The 15,028-nt window shown below is 41.7% G+C and overlaps 1 protein-coding gene across 3 annotated transcripts in view; it reads left to right on the forward strand.

The window, feature by feature from the left end:
- KDM1A (lysine demethylase 1A) overlaps positions 1-14,023 on the forward strand; it is a 53,059-nt gene extending 39,036 nt beyond the window's left edge. For all 3 annotated transcript variants that reach the window (XM_075774232.1, XM_075774234.1, XM_075774233.1), the window contains 3 exons: positions 4,160-4,287; positions 9,470-9,616; positions 10,758-14,023. In XM_075774232.1, coding sequence (XP_075630347.1) covers positions 4,160-4,287; positions 9,470-9,616; positions 10,758-10,943 — 461 coding nt within the window. In that variant the 3' untranslated portion in view covers positions 10,944-14,023. The remainder of the gene's footprint in view (positions 1-4,159; positions 4,288-9,469; positions 9,617-10,757) is intronic.
- The last annotated feature ends 1,005 nt before the right edge of the window (positions 14,024-15,028 follow it).

Raw genomic sequence — 15,028 nt, forward strand, 5'->3', positions numbered from 1 at the left:
TGCACCTTGGTGAAATTGTCCTGTGACTTTTTCTAAGTGTTATCTTGATTGCTTCTATTAAGTATCTATTTAGTTGCCACTGCTATTCTGAAAAACTTAACCTTTTTTATTTTTATTGTGCTGTATTAAGAAGCCCAAAACCTAATGTAGCATGTTTATATAGTGTTTCAGAAAAACAGCAAATAATGTTTTGTTTGCCAAAGAGCAGTGTTGTCTTAATTAAGTATCTACTTTGTCAGAAGGATGTGTTGAGTTCTCCAGAAAAGGGTGATTTGTCTCTGTAGCATTTCTGAATTAAAAGCCATTTCTTAGTCTCTTTGAATTTTTCTCTGATCGCTTGGAACATTGAGCTCTTCCCCTGTTTCACTAAGCTTCTCATATAGATGGGACTGGCATCCAATTTAGTCTTAGTTTTGAAAACCTCAGCTTCCTGGATGTTTTTCAAGTTGAACTGACAGTTTGAAGCCAGACCTCTTTCATGGGGCTGTCTGTCTAATCTGGGATGATTTGATAACTGTTGATGAGCCTCTTTCATCTGTGACCTCAAGTCCTTTCTGGTACAGGTGACTTTGCCCAGGATTTCAAACTTAAGTGTCTAGGAACTAATCAAGATAAATTACTTTTTTTTTTTTCCCCAGATGTAAGGGGTGCTGTTAACTTGTGTGTTCTCTTACGTGGCTGAGTTGCAGAACTCAATGCTTGGGGGTCATCCTGCTTCAATTTCTGTGCAGCCTTTACAGAGTATTGAACACTCAGACTTCAGTGGAGCAGACTAGTGGCTTTGTGATAGCTCCGTTCCTCTTGCTGAGCATTACCATTCCAGCTTGATGAACAGCAGGCCCATCAATATGGTTAAGATGCAGTGTGCCCTGGAGGAAAGGCAAGCTGTGGTGTCTCCAGTTTATTGAATGGATGACCTTGTTTCCTGTTTTGAGCAACAAAGTGGCTATGACTGTAGACTGTGGATCTCAGACTGACAGATAATTTTAGAACTTCTCTTTAGAAAATGCCCAAGTAGGCAAAGGGTATTGCTCTGCTTGTTTCTACAGCTGGACTTTGCCATTAGTAGTTTTGTTTTATCTGCAGCTGATGTCTGCAACAAGAGATTGTCAGATATTTTCAGTAAGCATACTGGTTTTGTTCATTGCCATATATTATACTAAAAGCTAAGGTGTATATGCAGCGAGACTATTAAATGAGTTATTTTTCGTGCAGATGACGATTTCTTACATTCTATCACGGGCAGGTCAGGTTTTTCTTTTAACTGGAGAAAATTGCTGTGCAAGGAAGGTGCCTTTCTAGGGTATTTAATTGTTAAAATGTTTGATAAGACCTGGCTGGAGAAATAAAAGTAATGAGCCTTGGATAACAAGGCTGTTCATGTATCTGCTTTTGTGGTTTTAAGATGGCTCTTCTGCATACTTAACAAGCAGTGTTGGGGTTTTGATTTAGATGGAAAGACCATATCACATACAAAAGTTTTGCTGCTAAATGCAAAACCTTCCTTCTCATGAAAATAGGCAGAGCACATACAAATTAAATAGAAATGCAATAAAATCCTATGCTAAAGCATAAGTCAGATGGCTGAAATAAATATATCAATTACCATTTCTTGTGGATAGCTAGGTGGCAGTTGATGTGATGACACTCTGAAATATTAAAGTAGACCTGACTGAACTTGTAAAACTGTTAATTATTTCTGTCATACTTTGTATTTCTGTAGCCATAGCATTTGGGGCAGAGACTATTCAAACTGAACAGATTGGAGAACAACTATTAATCCAGAAACAAAAAAATAAGAAATATCACAGCACATGCTGTATTAGCTCTGTGGAAGTTCTTTAAAGGTCTTGTGTTGGCAGAGACCGACTGGTGTCTGGGAAGTGTTTAAAGATAGGTGGGTGAATGGAATGAAACTCAGATGAAAAGTCTGCACATTTGTACTGCTGTTGGGTGACCTGTTGTAGCTCAGACAGAAATCCCAGTGGTTTAAGTCTAGTTCACGTAACGACTGCTGAGAAAACCTGTAGCCTCAAGAATGCTATACATGTCCTGGAGCAGCTGGCCGGTGTTGTTGGTGCCTCTGGCCCTGCCGTGCTGTTGGATTATTGTTGTAGCCATGTAGACACACTTGAAGATGGAGAGACTTCATCAGCATAGGGCAGAGGAACTCCTGGCAGAAATGCTCAGTGTTTTCTGGAAGTCCAATGGCATTTCAGTCTCTGTTTTCTTGCTTGGCTCTTCTGTTTTTCCCAGAGATGTGATGAAAAAGAAGCAGCCTTTTCTCTGTCATAGTTTTGTGGTTACTCACTGATCTCTGGCTAAATCACATTTTCTGCTTGCTGTTCGGTATCAAGGCTCAGTAAACATCACTGCCTCAAGGAGAGAATTTTTTGTGGAGCAGTGACACATGCTCATCATGCAAGAAGCTTTTCTGAGCAGTGTTTTGGTATTTGTGTAGCAAAATAGTCACTGTTCTGCTACAGCCTTCTGGCTTTCTGGTACAGGCCTGAATTAATCCAGGTGACTGAATAGCAGCATTCTCAGGTCTGGATAAATGCTTACAAAACAGTGTCTCATGCCTGGAAAGGCAGGATTTCCATAAAAATATTTTGGAGTTGTCTGAATACAAGTTTTCATCAACAAATTCACTGGACGCTGCATTTTGAATATGTAGTTGTTCCATCAAGAAAAAAATACGCTGACTAAATAATTACTGGAATGTTCAGGGATCTCACTGTGTCAAGGATGGCAAACTAGGGAAAAATTTGCTGCTGAAATGACCAAAAAAAAATTTCCCAATGTCTGTGGATGATAGGAAACCATTTTTTTGTTCTTCAGTTGTTTGAAAGACTAGGCTTAATCTTTCAGAAAATGGAGTTTAACTAGAGGAGCAATCCTGTATCTTTTTTCCCTAATAAACTGTTTCTAGTCCCAGAGGTCTTGCATATTGAACTGTCTTAATTGTATCTTGAGTAGTGTAATTATCTTTGTAGTAATAACAGCCTTACTAGTCTAACTTCTTCAGAATTTCAAAGACTTTTGGTTTTAACCAGAATATATTACTGGGTCTTCCAGCCTGTATATTGCAACTGAACTTCAGCTAGTTTTCTTTAAAGAGCAGTAACTTGATGGGAATGTATACCAGGAGATCTCCGCATATATCAGGATATAAGGAATTCACTAATCATTTTGGAAACCTGTACAAATGTGAAAGCCAAATTTTTAACAAGGACTTTATTTCCCATTTCAATATGCTTGGTATCTGTTTCTAGCCGTAGTATTTCCTCTGCTAAATTTAGGAGTTCATAAATATCTCCAGGAGGAGAAAGATCAACTGAGAGAGTTTTCATGAAGTTACTGTGCTCGGGTCTGAGTCACAGTTGTAAATGCATGTTTCTTGCCATGGGGTTATTTTGGTAGCTCTTCAATACTTACCTAAGATTTTCCTTGAATTTATGACTACCAAAAATGTATAGTTAGTCTTACCGTAGCTGGTCAGAGGTAAAATGACCTCATCCATTTGTTTGTATATCCTATAATCACATTAACACACTTCACCACAGCATCACATGGGCAGCTGAGTTATTTGATATGAGTCCATTTGAATTCTGATTTTTTTTTTTCTCAGAATTGCTGCTTTTCTGGGTGGTTTTTTACTGTTCATAGTTTCCACTCCATTGAGATTATTTGATGTGAATGTGCATTGGTAAGGAAATCTAGATTGTCTGTATGAGTGAAGTACTTATACAGGTAACTGCTATGCTGATGTTAATTGTACCTAAATTAGATTGTTTGGAAGGTATTGAGTTCCCTTAAATGTAGGACAGATGATTGTTAAATCCCAGTGGAAACTCCTACATCAGACAAGTGATGTCTTCACTAAAAAAAGCCCTTTCCTCTGCATACTGTACTCCCTAATATATATATTTAATTTTTAATACATCAGTTCTCTTGATAATTCCAAATAGTACTATAGCATATATTAATTAATTTTCCTTTTGGTAATGATGGTGGAAGATTTGGCACCTTTTGTTCGGTTTGTTTAGTTTTCATGACTTAGCTGCAGATCCATGCCTATTCAAGTCCAACTGGTCTGAGTAAAATGTTCAATTTCAATAATTCAATTGTTTTTTCTCTCTCCTCCTCCATCCCCCAGCACCAATTTTGTTGGCCTTGGTAGCAGGAGAAGCAGCAGGGATCATGGAGAATATCAGTGATGATGTCATTGTTGGACGGTGCCTTGCCATCCTCAAAGGCATATTTGGTAGCAGCGCTGTACCACAGGTTAGTACAGACAGTGTCTTTGGGTGACTTCTCTGCATTTCAGAATGTACTACAATTCTCAGTAGTTTGACTGCAGTATTGAGCTGTTTGGTATATGCATCACATTTTGGTTGTTCAGGTTTTTTTGGAAGGGGGGTTGTTTGTGATTTGTTTTTGGGAGGGTTTGGTTTTGGGGTTGGGGTTTTTTTGTTTGGGTTTTTTTTGTTTGTTTGGGGTTTTTTTTTAGAAGGTTGTTTTAGTAAGGCTCTAGCTTTTCCAGAGTGTCAAATACTTCAATTCATTTTCTACCTTTTACATTTCTGGGGTTATAGGAGAGCTGTTCATGGCTAGTGATAGCATGGCTTAGACACTCCCTGCCATGTTCTGCACCTGCTTTAAAGTACAGTAAAGCTCTTGACCTCCACAAAGAAACTGATTTGGCTGGAAAATAACTGAAGGGAGACAAAGGGAGTAAAGGCAATCTTTCATCTGGATCAGTTTCCCTGTGCAGCTAGCCAATGGCTATTTAGGCAAAATAGGTGTAAAAGGAATGGTTAGTGAAGGGGGAGTTTAGAAAATACTTAAATATTACTTCAAAAAAAGCAGCTTATGTACTTAGCACATCAATTTGAAAAGCGTTATAGCTGTTCAACCTACAGTGTGTGTGACTTAGTTGAATACTTGGTCTGTTCTCCTAACAGGCAGTGTGGAAGTTCTTACAAAATGGCATTGTTCATAAATAAATAGCTCCACTGGGATTTCTGTGTGGTAAAGTAATAGAAAAAATACATGATAACTTTAATATACCAGTTTTCTCTGAGCATTTGACCAGGTGAAATTGGACTATTTACTTGCTTGGTATTTCACGTGAGGAATAGATGCACTTCATTGTCTTTATTGTAGAATAGTTGTAGAGCTCTTCTTGAACATGGCTTTATCATCCCCAGTATTTTACTGCTTTCTATTTGATGGACAAATCCTCACAGCAGACTATAAGCATGGATTTTTAGTTAATGAGTGGATCTTATATTTTGGAAATGCTCAGTTGAATTTTATGTCTCAGAGTGGAGAACGCAAGAGAAGGAAACCCAAGGCTTGCCTTTCTGATAGATCCACAGCTCCTTCTCTGAACTCTTGGAAGATGGTTTCACTTCCTAATGAGATCTGTCTCTGAGTGGAGCTTTGAGACTCTTCTGACCCAGGTGCTATAGAAATCATGTAGTGTGTAGAGATCACCCTAGAGTGAGCCAAGAGCGAAGTTGTTTTACCGCAGCTGCTCTCTATTAGGGTTTTCAAGTGAAAAAACCACACACTAGCAAATTGCAGAATCTTGAGAAATATGCATTTTACTGTACATAAATATCAAATTTAGAGAACTTATTTGAACTTTTGTGATATTTCAGTGCATTAACTGATAATCCCCTGGGATGACTCCATATCTGGTCAGTCATTCAAAGGAGAATAGAGTTCTTGGCTGTGATGAGCAAGATCTCTCAGTCTCCATTTTAACATATTCACACATCAGGTGCTTGTATACTATGAGCGCTTGATAGTGGAGAGATTTGGTGGAGGCTGTCTTCTGGACAGCTGTTCATCAGTCTGGATAAATTGCACTCTCATCTGTTGTATTGGATGAACAACTTTGTAAGAAGTGGAGCTTGCTGTGCAAGTGCAGTTCCTTGTATCTGTCCAAAACCGGGAAGTAGAAGAGTTAAACGAAAGCAACACTTCATTGGAACGTGAGCCATCCTCCTCATTCCTGTGCTGCTTCTTGTTACCGTCTTATTTTTCTCTTTCTGATTTGGTTTTCATTTCCCAAAGTGGGATATAACCACTTTTCCCCACTACTGTTATTCAACACATGCAAAACTTTTTCAACCTTGCTGTTGAAAAAACCTCAGCAAGCTTCATGTCCTCTGTAGAGTAGGATTCCAGTTTTGTACCACTTCTGTCGTAGTACATAGTACCATCCTTAACCCTGTTCGCAGAGAATCCTAATTACAGCATTTGCTTGTTAGGATGAAAATAAAAGTTGACTCATACCTATACAAGGGTGTGTGGGCACATGAGCACTACAGTTGCTGTTTGGACAGGTGCAGTACTGGGGAACTGGTACTTTTGTATTCTGCTTTGTAATTGTGTCTGGGTTAGCCATACCTTCAAAACTACCTCAGTGAAGTAAAATTTCTATCTGGCTTTATTCTCTGTTGGACTGCAATGCTTCATGTGATTACTAGAGAGAATTAAGAAATTTATGAAATATCTCAAAGTTTTCTTTCAGACATACATGTCCCCATGTGCTGAAAGATGAGCCAGCAGGGAAGACCACTGGCCTGGCTGAACAGGGAGCTTTGGCTGGAACTCAGGGAAAAAAAGGAGAGTTTATGGCCTTTGGAAGGGGCAGGCAACTCAGGAGGACTACAAAAATGTCGTTAGGCTATGCAGGGAGAAAATTAAAGGGCCAAACCCCAGCTAGAACTTAACCTGGATACTGGAGTTAAAGACAATAAAAAATGTTTTTATGAATACATAAACAACAAAAGGAGGGCTAAGGAGTATCTCCAGCCTTTATTGGATGCAGGTGGAAACATAGTGTTAAAGGATGAGGAAAAAGCTGAGGTACTTAATGCCATCTTTGCCTCAGTCTTTAGCAGTAAGACCAGTTGTTCTCTGGGTACCTAGGCCCCTGAGATGGAAGACAGGGAACTGGGAGCAGAATGAATCCCCCATAATCCAAGGGGAAATGATTAGCAACCTGCTACACCACTTAGACACACACAAGTCTATGGGGCTGGATGGGATCCCAAGGGTACTGAAGGAGCTGGCAGAAGTGCTTACCAAGCCACTTTCCATGATTTATCAGCAGTCCTGGCTAACCAGGGAGGTCCCAGTTGACTGGAGGTTAGCCAATGTGATGCCCATCCACAAGAAGGGCCAGAAGGACGATCTGGGGAACTACAGGCCTGTCAGTCTGACCTGGGTGCTGGCTAAGGCTATGGAGCAGATCATCTTGAGTGCCATCACACAGCACGTACAGGATAACCAGGTGATCAGGCCCAGTCAGCAGAGGTTTATGAAAGGCAGGTCCCACTTGACTAACCTGATCTCCTTCTATGACAAGGTGACCCACTTAATAGATGAGGGAAAAGCTGTGGATGTTGTCTACCTGGACTTGAGCAAAGCCTTTGACACCATTGCCCACAGCATTCTCCTGGAGAAATTGGATGCTTATGGCTTGGATGGGCATACACTTTGCTGGGTAAAAAACTGGCAGGGTGGCCGGGCCCAAAGAATTGTGGTGGATGGAGTTACGTCCAGTTGGTGGCTGGTCACAAGTGGTGTTCCCCAGGGCTCAGTACTGGGGCCAGTTGTCTTTAATCTCTTTATCAATGATCTGGACGAGGGGATCGAGTGCACCCTCAGTAAGTTTGCAGGGGGGACACCAAGTTGGGTGGCCACTGGTGAGGCCGCACCTTGAGTACTGTGTTCAGTTTTGGGCCCCTCACTACAAGAAGGACACTGAGGTGCTGGAGCATGTCCAGAGAATGGCAATGAAGCTGGTGAAGGGTCTAGAGAGCAAGTCTGATGAGGAGCGGCTGAGGGAACTGGGCTTTTTTAGTCTGGAGAAAAGGAGGCTGAGGGGAGACCTTATCACTCTCTACAACTACCTGAAAGGAGGTTGTAGCCAGGTGGGTGTTGGTCTCTTTTCCCAAGTAACAAGTGATAGGATGAGAGGAAATGGCCTCAAGTTGTGCCAGGGGAGGTTTAGATTGGAGATTAGGAAAAACTTCTTCGCTGAAAGGGTTGTCAATCACCGGACCAGGCTGCCCAGGGAAGTGGTTGAGTCACCATTCCTGGAGGTATTGAAAAGACGTGTAGATGTGGCGCTTAGGGACATAGTTTAGTGGTGGACATGGCAGTGTTAGATTTACAGTTGGACTTAAAGGTATTTTCCAACTTAAATGATTCTATGTGATAACATAAAGTGCTATGACAGTGGTCTCCATCCAACAAAGAGGGAAATGTGATGTTACTTTTTTTCTCAAGAAGCAGTCAATACATGAGGGCTGGCTCATCAATCAGTTTCTTACCTTTTGGATAAGTGCTGAATAATGTGGTGAGAATTTTTCTCAATTAAGTCATCAGACCATATTGGGAAATGTGGTCTCCAACCCCCAGTGGTGTCTTACACCTTGGAACATGGCCCCAGTCCTCTCTGGTCTTTCCACAGACTCAGCAAGAAGGTACCAAATATAGTCCAGTTGAGGCCAGCCTCAGAGAGATCATCTCAGATCTGTTGGTGTTGGGTTCAGGAGACTTCCCTTGCCATGATGTGGTACAGTGCCTACTGGACTGGTTTCTGGATAACGCCCTCTCTAGATAAAGCCTCTTTCTCTGCCTTTGTCGGAAGGTCTGTTCAAATAGAAACAATTCCATGAAATATCTTCATGCTCAAGGAGAGAAGATGAGGTTCCTGTCCTGAAGTCTGCATTTTTACAGGATATGATTCCTGTTAAAACTCAGTTACGCGTTTGGACAGAGTCCAGGCTATTTTAAGATTCACACCCATCACTTTTCAGTGCTAAGTCTGCAAGGTTATGAAGATGTCCTGTTTTCTCTTGACTGCTGTTATGCCTTAGAGCGATACTTGTTTGAGTCCTGGTGATGCTCTCACTGTTGCACCTTTCCGTGGAATATCTTTTATCATGATCATTACATTGACAAACCAGATGGATTGGAGAAATATAGGTGTTTGTGCAGGTGCCTTTCACGCAGTCATTTTCCCTGATGAGTATACAGACCTATGATATAGGCCTATATCATAGTCAAATCAGAAGAGATAGTCAGATGAACTGTGGCTGAAAGAAAGTAAAGGAGTAGAAAGTGTGCGTTGTCATTATGTTGATAACAGAAGAAACGGAACAAATGTTTGCATGTACAGCTGACTGCTGTCTGAGTTCCAGTGCAGAAGCTATGTGCCGTACGTTCTGGTAATGTATTGAAAAGAATTAAGGTATTGTAACTAAAGACAAGTTATTTACCTTAGTATGTGTTATCATGGAATATAAACTTGAGGAGTTCCACCATTAACATTAGCCTAAGGACTTTGTGCCTTTTATTCTTTCTGTTTGCATCTTTTGTATTTTGCACTATCTATAGAACTTGCAGTGTGTCAACAATTGAAGTTTCTGTCTTGTCTCAGCCTAAAGAGACTGTGGTGTCCCGCTGGCGAGCTGACCCATGGGCCCGGGGATCGTACTCCTATGTAGCAGCTGGATCTTCTGGAAATGACTATGATTTGATGGCTCAGCCAATTACTCCAGGGCCTGCCATTCCAGGTGCTCCTCAGGTGAGACATGTCTCAATTCTTTTTAGAAGAACCTCAAAACAGGATGATTTTTGTAAGTAATTTGCATACATATCTAAACAGAAGTTTAGATAACTTGCATCTTCTGATGAATAATTAGAACCTGTAAAATAATTCAGTTTTCCATCCATGAATTCTGCCTTCCCAGATTTGGTGTCATTTGTTTACTAGAAAAAGAGCGGTTTTATTCAGAAAGTCAATTTGGTAATATCTGAACAGAGCATTATAGTACACCTTTATTGTGCTTCATATTCCATATTTATGTTTTCCATCACCATATTTAAGTGAGTTGTAGCGATTTGAAAGAGGATGAAGGCCAGATTGAGAGGAACAGGAATCAAAGGTCTCTCCCAAATTGGGAGCAAATACAATGAAACCATGTCATCCCCTGTTCACTTTGAGATGAAGAAGTTCTGAAAACAATAAGCATTCTGAAAGCACTAGCAGAGAAGGATGTATGGTTTTGGTTTTACTTAGGTTCTTTTTCTAGTGATACCAGTCATTGATAAACATACAGCTATGGGTAATATGATTCTCTGCAGAGTATGATACATGAAAGTCTGTTTTTCTCCTACTTTTTATGACACTTTCAGTAGTTGTTTTAGGTCTCAATTTAAAGACAAACTGCTAATTTAAGTGAATTGCTGAAGTTTTTGTTTGCTTACTGTGCTAGATTTATGTCCCAGGATCAGAAACCATTATTCTTAAACATGTTTTAACAGTTTGGCTGTAGAGTTGTAGATACAATATTCAAAGGCTTTTTTGATTGGGGATGTTAGTCTCCCCTGCTTATCTGTTTCTGAAATTACTGTTTTTCAAGTAAAGCTTTATTATCTTTGTATCAAAGCAAAGGTATTGACAAATAATTGGAAAATATTCTGTCATATTACAGTCATTACAAACATGAAACCCTCCTGTGAAATGAAAGTTGTATATAAAGATTTTCTTGGTAATTTGTAGGACAGTTTAAAATATTTTTAATATAGACTATTTTATATGCACCACTTTCATGTTGATGGAGACTGTGGTGTGATGAGGACTTTTAACATTTTTAAAGTATCTGTTTGCTGCAGAATCTGAAAGAACATGAACAAGCCCTAACAGTGTTCTCTGTTCCCCTCAGCCTATTCCTCGCCTGTTTTTTGCGGGAGAGCACACAATTCGCAACTACCCTGCAACTGTTCATGGCGCTTTACTGAGCGGACTGAGAGAAGCTGGTCGCATTGCAGACCAATTTCTTGGAGCCATGTATACTTTGCCTCGCCAGCCGACACCTGGGGTTCCCCCACAACAAGCTACCAGCATGTAAGAAAAGTAGAAGGTATCAGGAGTGACAAGACCACAGTGCTGCTGTTGTGGACTCTGGGATGAAGATAATGACGTAGTCTGTAACAGTATCTGCTGAAAGGACTCAGCCATGAGTTACTGTATACTACTTCCATTAGAATGGCCTTACAAAAACTTACCTAACCTGTGGCTTGACAAGAGATTTTACAAAATCTCTTGCAGCTATTTGAAGTGTCAGTGTACACAGAATCCTTTACTAACAGGCTGGTCGGGGACTTTTTTGACTCTGCAGATACTTATTGAAAGCCAAGCTTATAGCTGGAGGTTTTTGTTGGTTTTGTTTGGGTTTTTTTTTCTACGTATATATGTATTTATAATTTGGTAATTGCACAAGGCCTTCTAGAAGCTGGTTGCTACGAATAGTAGCTTAGTGTAGAATTTATTTAAACTTTGTTGGTTTTTTAATTGTTTTGTTTTGAAGAATATTATTTTTGACCAATTCTATTCTTATCTGCCATTTGAGAATTTGGTGCGACTGTTTCCCTACCAGTAACAGCAAACCACACCTGTCCAACATGGTCCATTGGCTGCTACATCCTATGCATTCTGTTTTAGAAAGAAAGCTGGTATTACTAAGAATGTGCTAAGCATACTTTTTAATTAAATACTTTTGACAAAAGGAATCATCAGAATTGGATATTTGTAAGTTAAAAACTAGAAAAATTACTTGTATTTGTTTATATAACAAATACAAACAGAGTTCCCTAGACAGTAAGTTAGCTGAAGGATCTAATCTCTTGACTCCTGCACGCTGCAGATAGGCACTCTGTGTACCTGTGGATTTCATTTCTGCTAGGTGATGTTGCAGCTGTCATTGTTATGCTTCTGAAAATCACTTTGATTTGGCTGCTTTTCCAAATACTTTTCTTCTCATTAATGTAGTGCATAGAGCCTTCTTGCATTGCACAGAGCAGTCTTATTTAAACATTTAAGTCCTTTTTACCTCTCCTCCTTTCCTCGTTTAGTATTAGACTTCTCTTATTTCTTCCAACTTTTCTCATCCTCCTCCTTTCTATAGTTTTTCTGTCTCATCTAACCATGGTCTCTGTTCATACTGTTTTTTCTACTTTTCATTTTTTCTGTTCTCACTCTCTCTGACCCCATGTCTGTACATGTGCAGTCTGTCCCAACTTCCTGCTGTCCTTGCACCTTCTGTTGTGCTAGAGGACCAGTACCTCCTCTTGTTCCATGCTCATCCCTCTACAAATACATTGCCCGCACTTCTTCCTGAAGAAAATACACACACAAACACAACTGCAGCCGTTACTTCATAGAATCATAGAATGGTTTGAGTTGGAAGGGACCTTAAAGATCATCTGGTTCCAACCCCCCTGCCATGGGCAAGGACAACCTCCACTAGCCCAGGTTGCCCAAAGCCCCATCCAACCTGGCCTTGAACACTGCCAGGGAGCCAGGGGCAGCCACAGTTTCTCTGGGCAACCTGTGCCAGGGCCTCACCACTCTCACAGTAAAGAATTTCTTTCTAACATCTAATCTAAATCAACCCTCTTCTAGTTTAAAGCCATTACCCCTTGTCCTGTCACTACAGTCCCTCTCCAGCTTTCCTGTAGCTTCTTTAGGTACTGGAAGGCTGCAATTAGGTCTCCCCAGAGCCTTCTCCAGACTGAACAGCCCCAACTCTCTCAGCCTGTCTCCATAGCAGAGGTGCTCCAGCCCTCTGATCATCTTCGTGGCCTCCTCTGGACTCGCTCCAACAGCTCCATGTCTCTCCTGTACTGGGGCCCCCAGAGCTGGATGCAGTACTGCAGGGGGGTCTCACCAGAGTGGAGTAGAGGGGCAGAATCATCTCCCTCAACCTGCTGGTCACACTTAATGCAGCCCAGACATGGTTGGCTTTCTGGGCTGCAAGTGCACATTGCTGGATCATGTTGAGCTTTTCATCAATCAATACCCCCAAGTCCTTCTCCTCAGGGCTACTTGTTTATAGCTGCATTGTCTTTGGCCACAGACTCCCTCTCTTCTAGCATCATTACTTCTACTGTTCTTGTGTCACCTTCTTGGTAGCTGGAGATAATTCTTCTTTCTGACTATGTCTGTTATGTTCTGGTTGCTTTCTCATTTGATGTTGAAGTCTGTGAGGGAGTATCTCCATAGGCCGTCTTTCTGACAAGCTATGAGAAAGGCGGGGGGGGGGGACATGACTCTGATGTGGCAGGGGTAATAGTCTGTGAGGGGGCACAGACTTGAGGTGTCAAGTACTAAGCCCATTTGAAGTGGCTGGATTTGGTGCCATGGAGGACCCTCTATCCTGAACCTCTGTCTAAATCAGTGCTGCCTTCTCCATATCTCTGACTTTGCAAATGTTATTGCTACTTGAACCCTTTATTGAAAGGGCTCCTCAGCAACACTACTCATCCTTGCTTTCCCTTCTAGGAGACAAGACAGACTTTATGATGGTTGGACAGAAAACTGCCACTGATGTGGGGCACAGGTTGGAAGTCCAGCAAGGCGTGGGGGAGGGATGTCCAGGGGGTGACTGAGAGTGGAGAGTAATTTGAGACTGAAGAGACTCTGCCTTATGTTCAGTTAAAAGCCTATCAGCACCGCTACCCACAGAAAACCTGTTCCAGGATGAGAGGTGTCACAGGCCTTTAAAATCCACCAACAGCTGATCTAGTCTCCTGGTTAGTCTGACTGAAGATGGGAAAAGGATCTGAGAAATTGGCGTGCTATGTTCTGTAACCAGGCTTCCAGCCTCTGTGGGGTGGTTTGCTATTGGGCTTAGTGACAGTGCTGTCTCTCACCATGAAGACTGTCATCCCACTTTCTCTAGCAAAGTGTCAAAAACTCAGAAAAGCACTTCTGGCCCACTGGAAAATAAAATAGTCCTCAACTTAATGTAGCCAAATGGTGTCTTTTGCAGACAAATATCAAGCCACTTCTGCATCAGCCTATTAATGTTATTTTCAGCTGCTTTGTTTGTTCTGATTGAGACTTAGTAGATTATTCAGCAGGCTAATTCTGTCAAACCACACAGTGATTTGTCAAAGACATTAAAATGTAGACAAACTTCCTTTTGCACGTTGCCATTGGTTTGACTGAGCGGGGCTAATCTTTCAGCAGACTGTCCTGTTTTCCCTTTTCAAAAAGACATCTGTAAACTATGGTGACCACTGAAATAAGAAGGTGGAGATGAAGCCCTGGATGTTCCCACCCTTTTAGAAAGTGTGCAAGGAGATGGCAGGTGTTAGCTGATGGTGGTGATGGGCATGAGCAAAGGAATGGGAATGCCAGGAGGAAACAAGGAGGCCCTGTGACTTGATGTAGCTGGTTTGTTGCTTTCAGTCTTCACTGGAAGATAAAGCCCATGATCTGTGATATGCTGCACCCTGCCCTGGGGACTCTGGACTTATTCCTGAGCCAGTCTGTGCTTTCAAGCCCTAGTAGGTATTAGAGAGTGAACACTTCAAAGTACTTTCGGCTCGTAGGGGTTTGAGGCTCAGCAAAGACACGGATATGGCTGTGCAGCTAGTTGCTGGACACCTCAGAGCTGCTGTGCTGCAGGTCCTGTCCCGCATGGCCTGGTTTCTTGTGGTCAGTAGCATTGGTTGTACCCTAAGCAGAGGGGAGCAGTGGTTGGGTGAAGGTCAAAGACTGCTCCCTTTGGTTGTATCCTGTGGAATTGCTGGGATGGAATGTGGAGCTTGGTGGGAAGCACTATCACCCCAAGGCCAGCTGGAGCTTGCAGATCTGGAAAAGGTGGCCTGAGCACATAGTGATGAGTCAACTTAGTGTTGGGATTCAGCTCTGCCAGGCTACATGGTGAAATTTCCAACAATTGTCCAGGCACAGGATGGTCTCGTACTCTTTGCAGCAGTTACCAGTGTGTGATACTCCTCGAGCAGGTATTTTCCCAGCACTTAGCAGGTCTTGCCCTGCTGCTTCTGTCATCCCAGGAATGCCTTCTGCTGTGCTTCAAATGGTAGCTCCGAGTCCAGACTTACCAGTGTAAGTGTTTAGGAGCGTATTGTTCTCTGCTCTCTGTGCCAGGGTCTGTTAGATGGACCTTTGGCCTGACCCATAATG

The sequence above is a fragment of the Balearica regulorum genome, chromosome 22, assembly GCF_011004875.1.
Source record: "Balearica regulorum gibbericeps isolate bBalReg1 chromosome 22, bBalReg1.pri, whole genome shotgun sequence".
Classification (NCBI taxonomy): Eukaryota; Metazoa; Chordata; class Aves; order Gruiformes; family Gruidae; genus Balearica; species Balearica regulorum.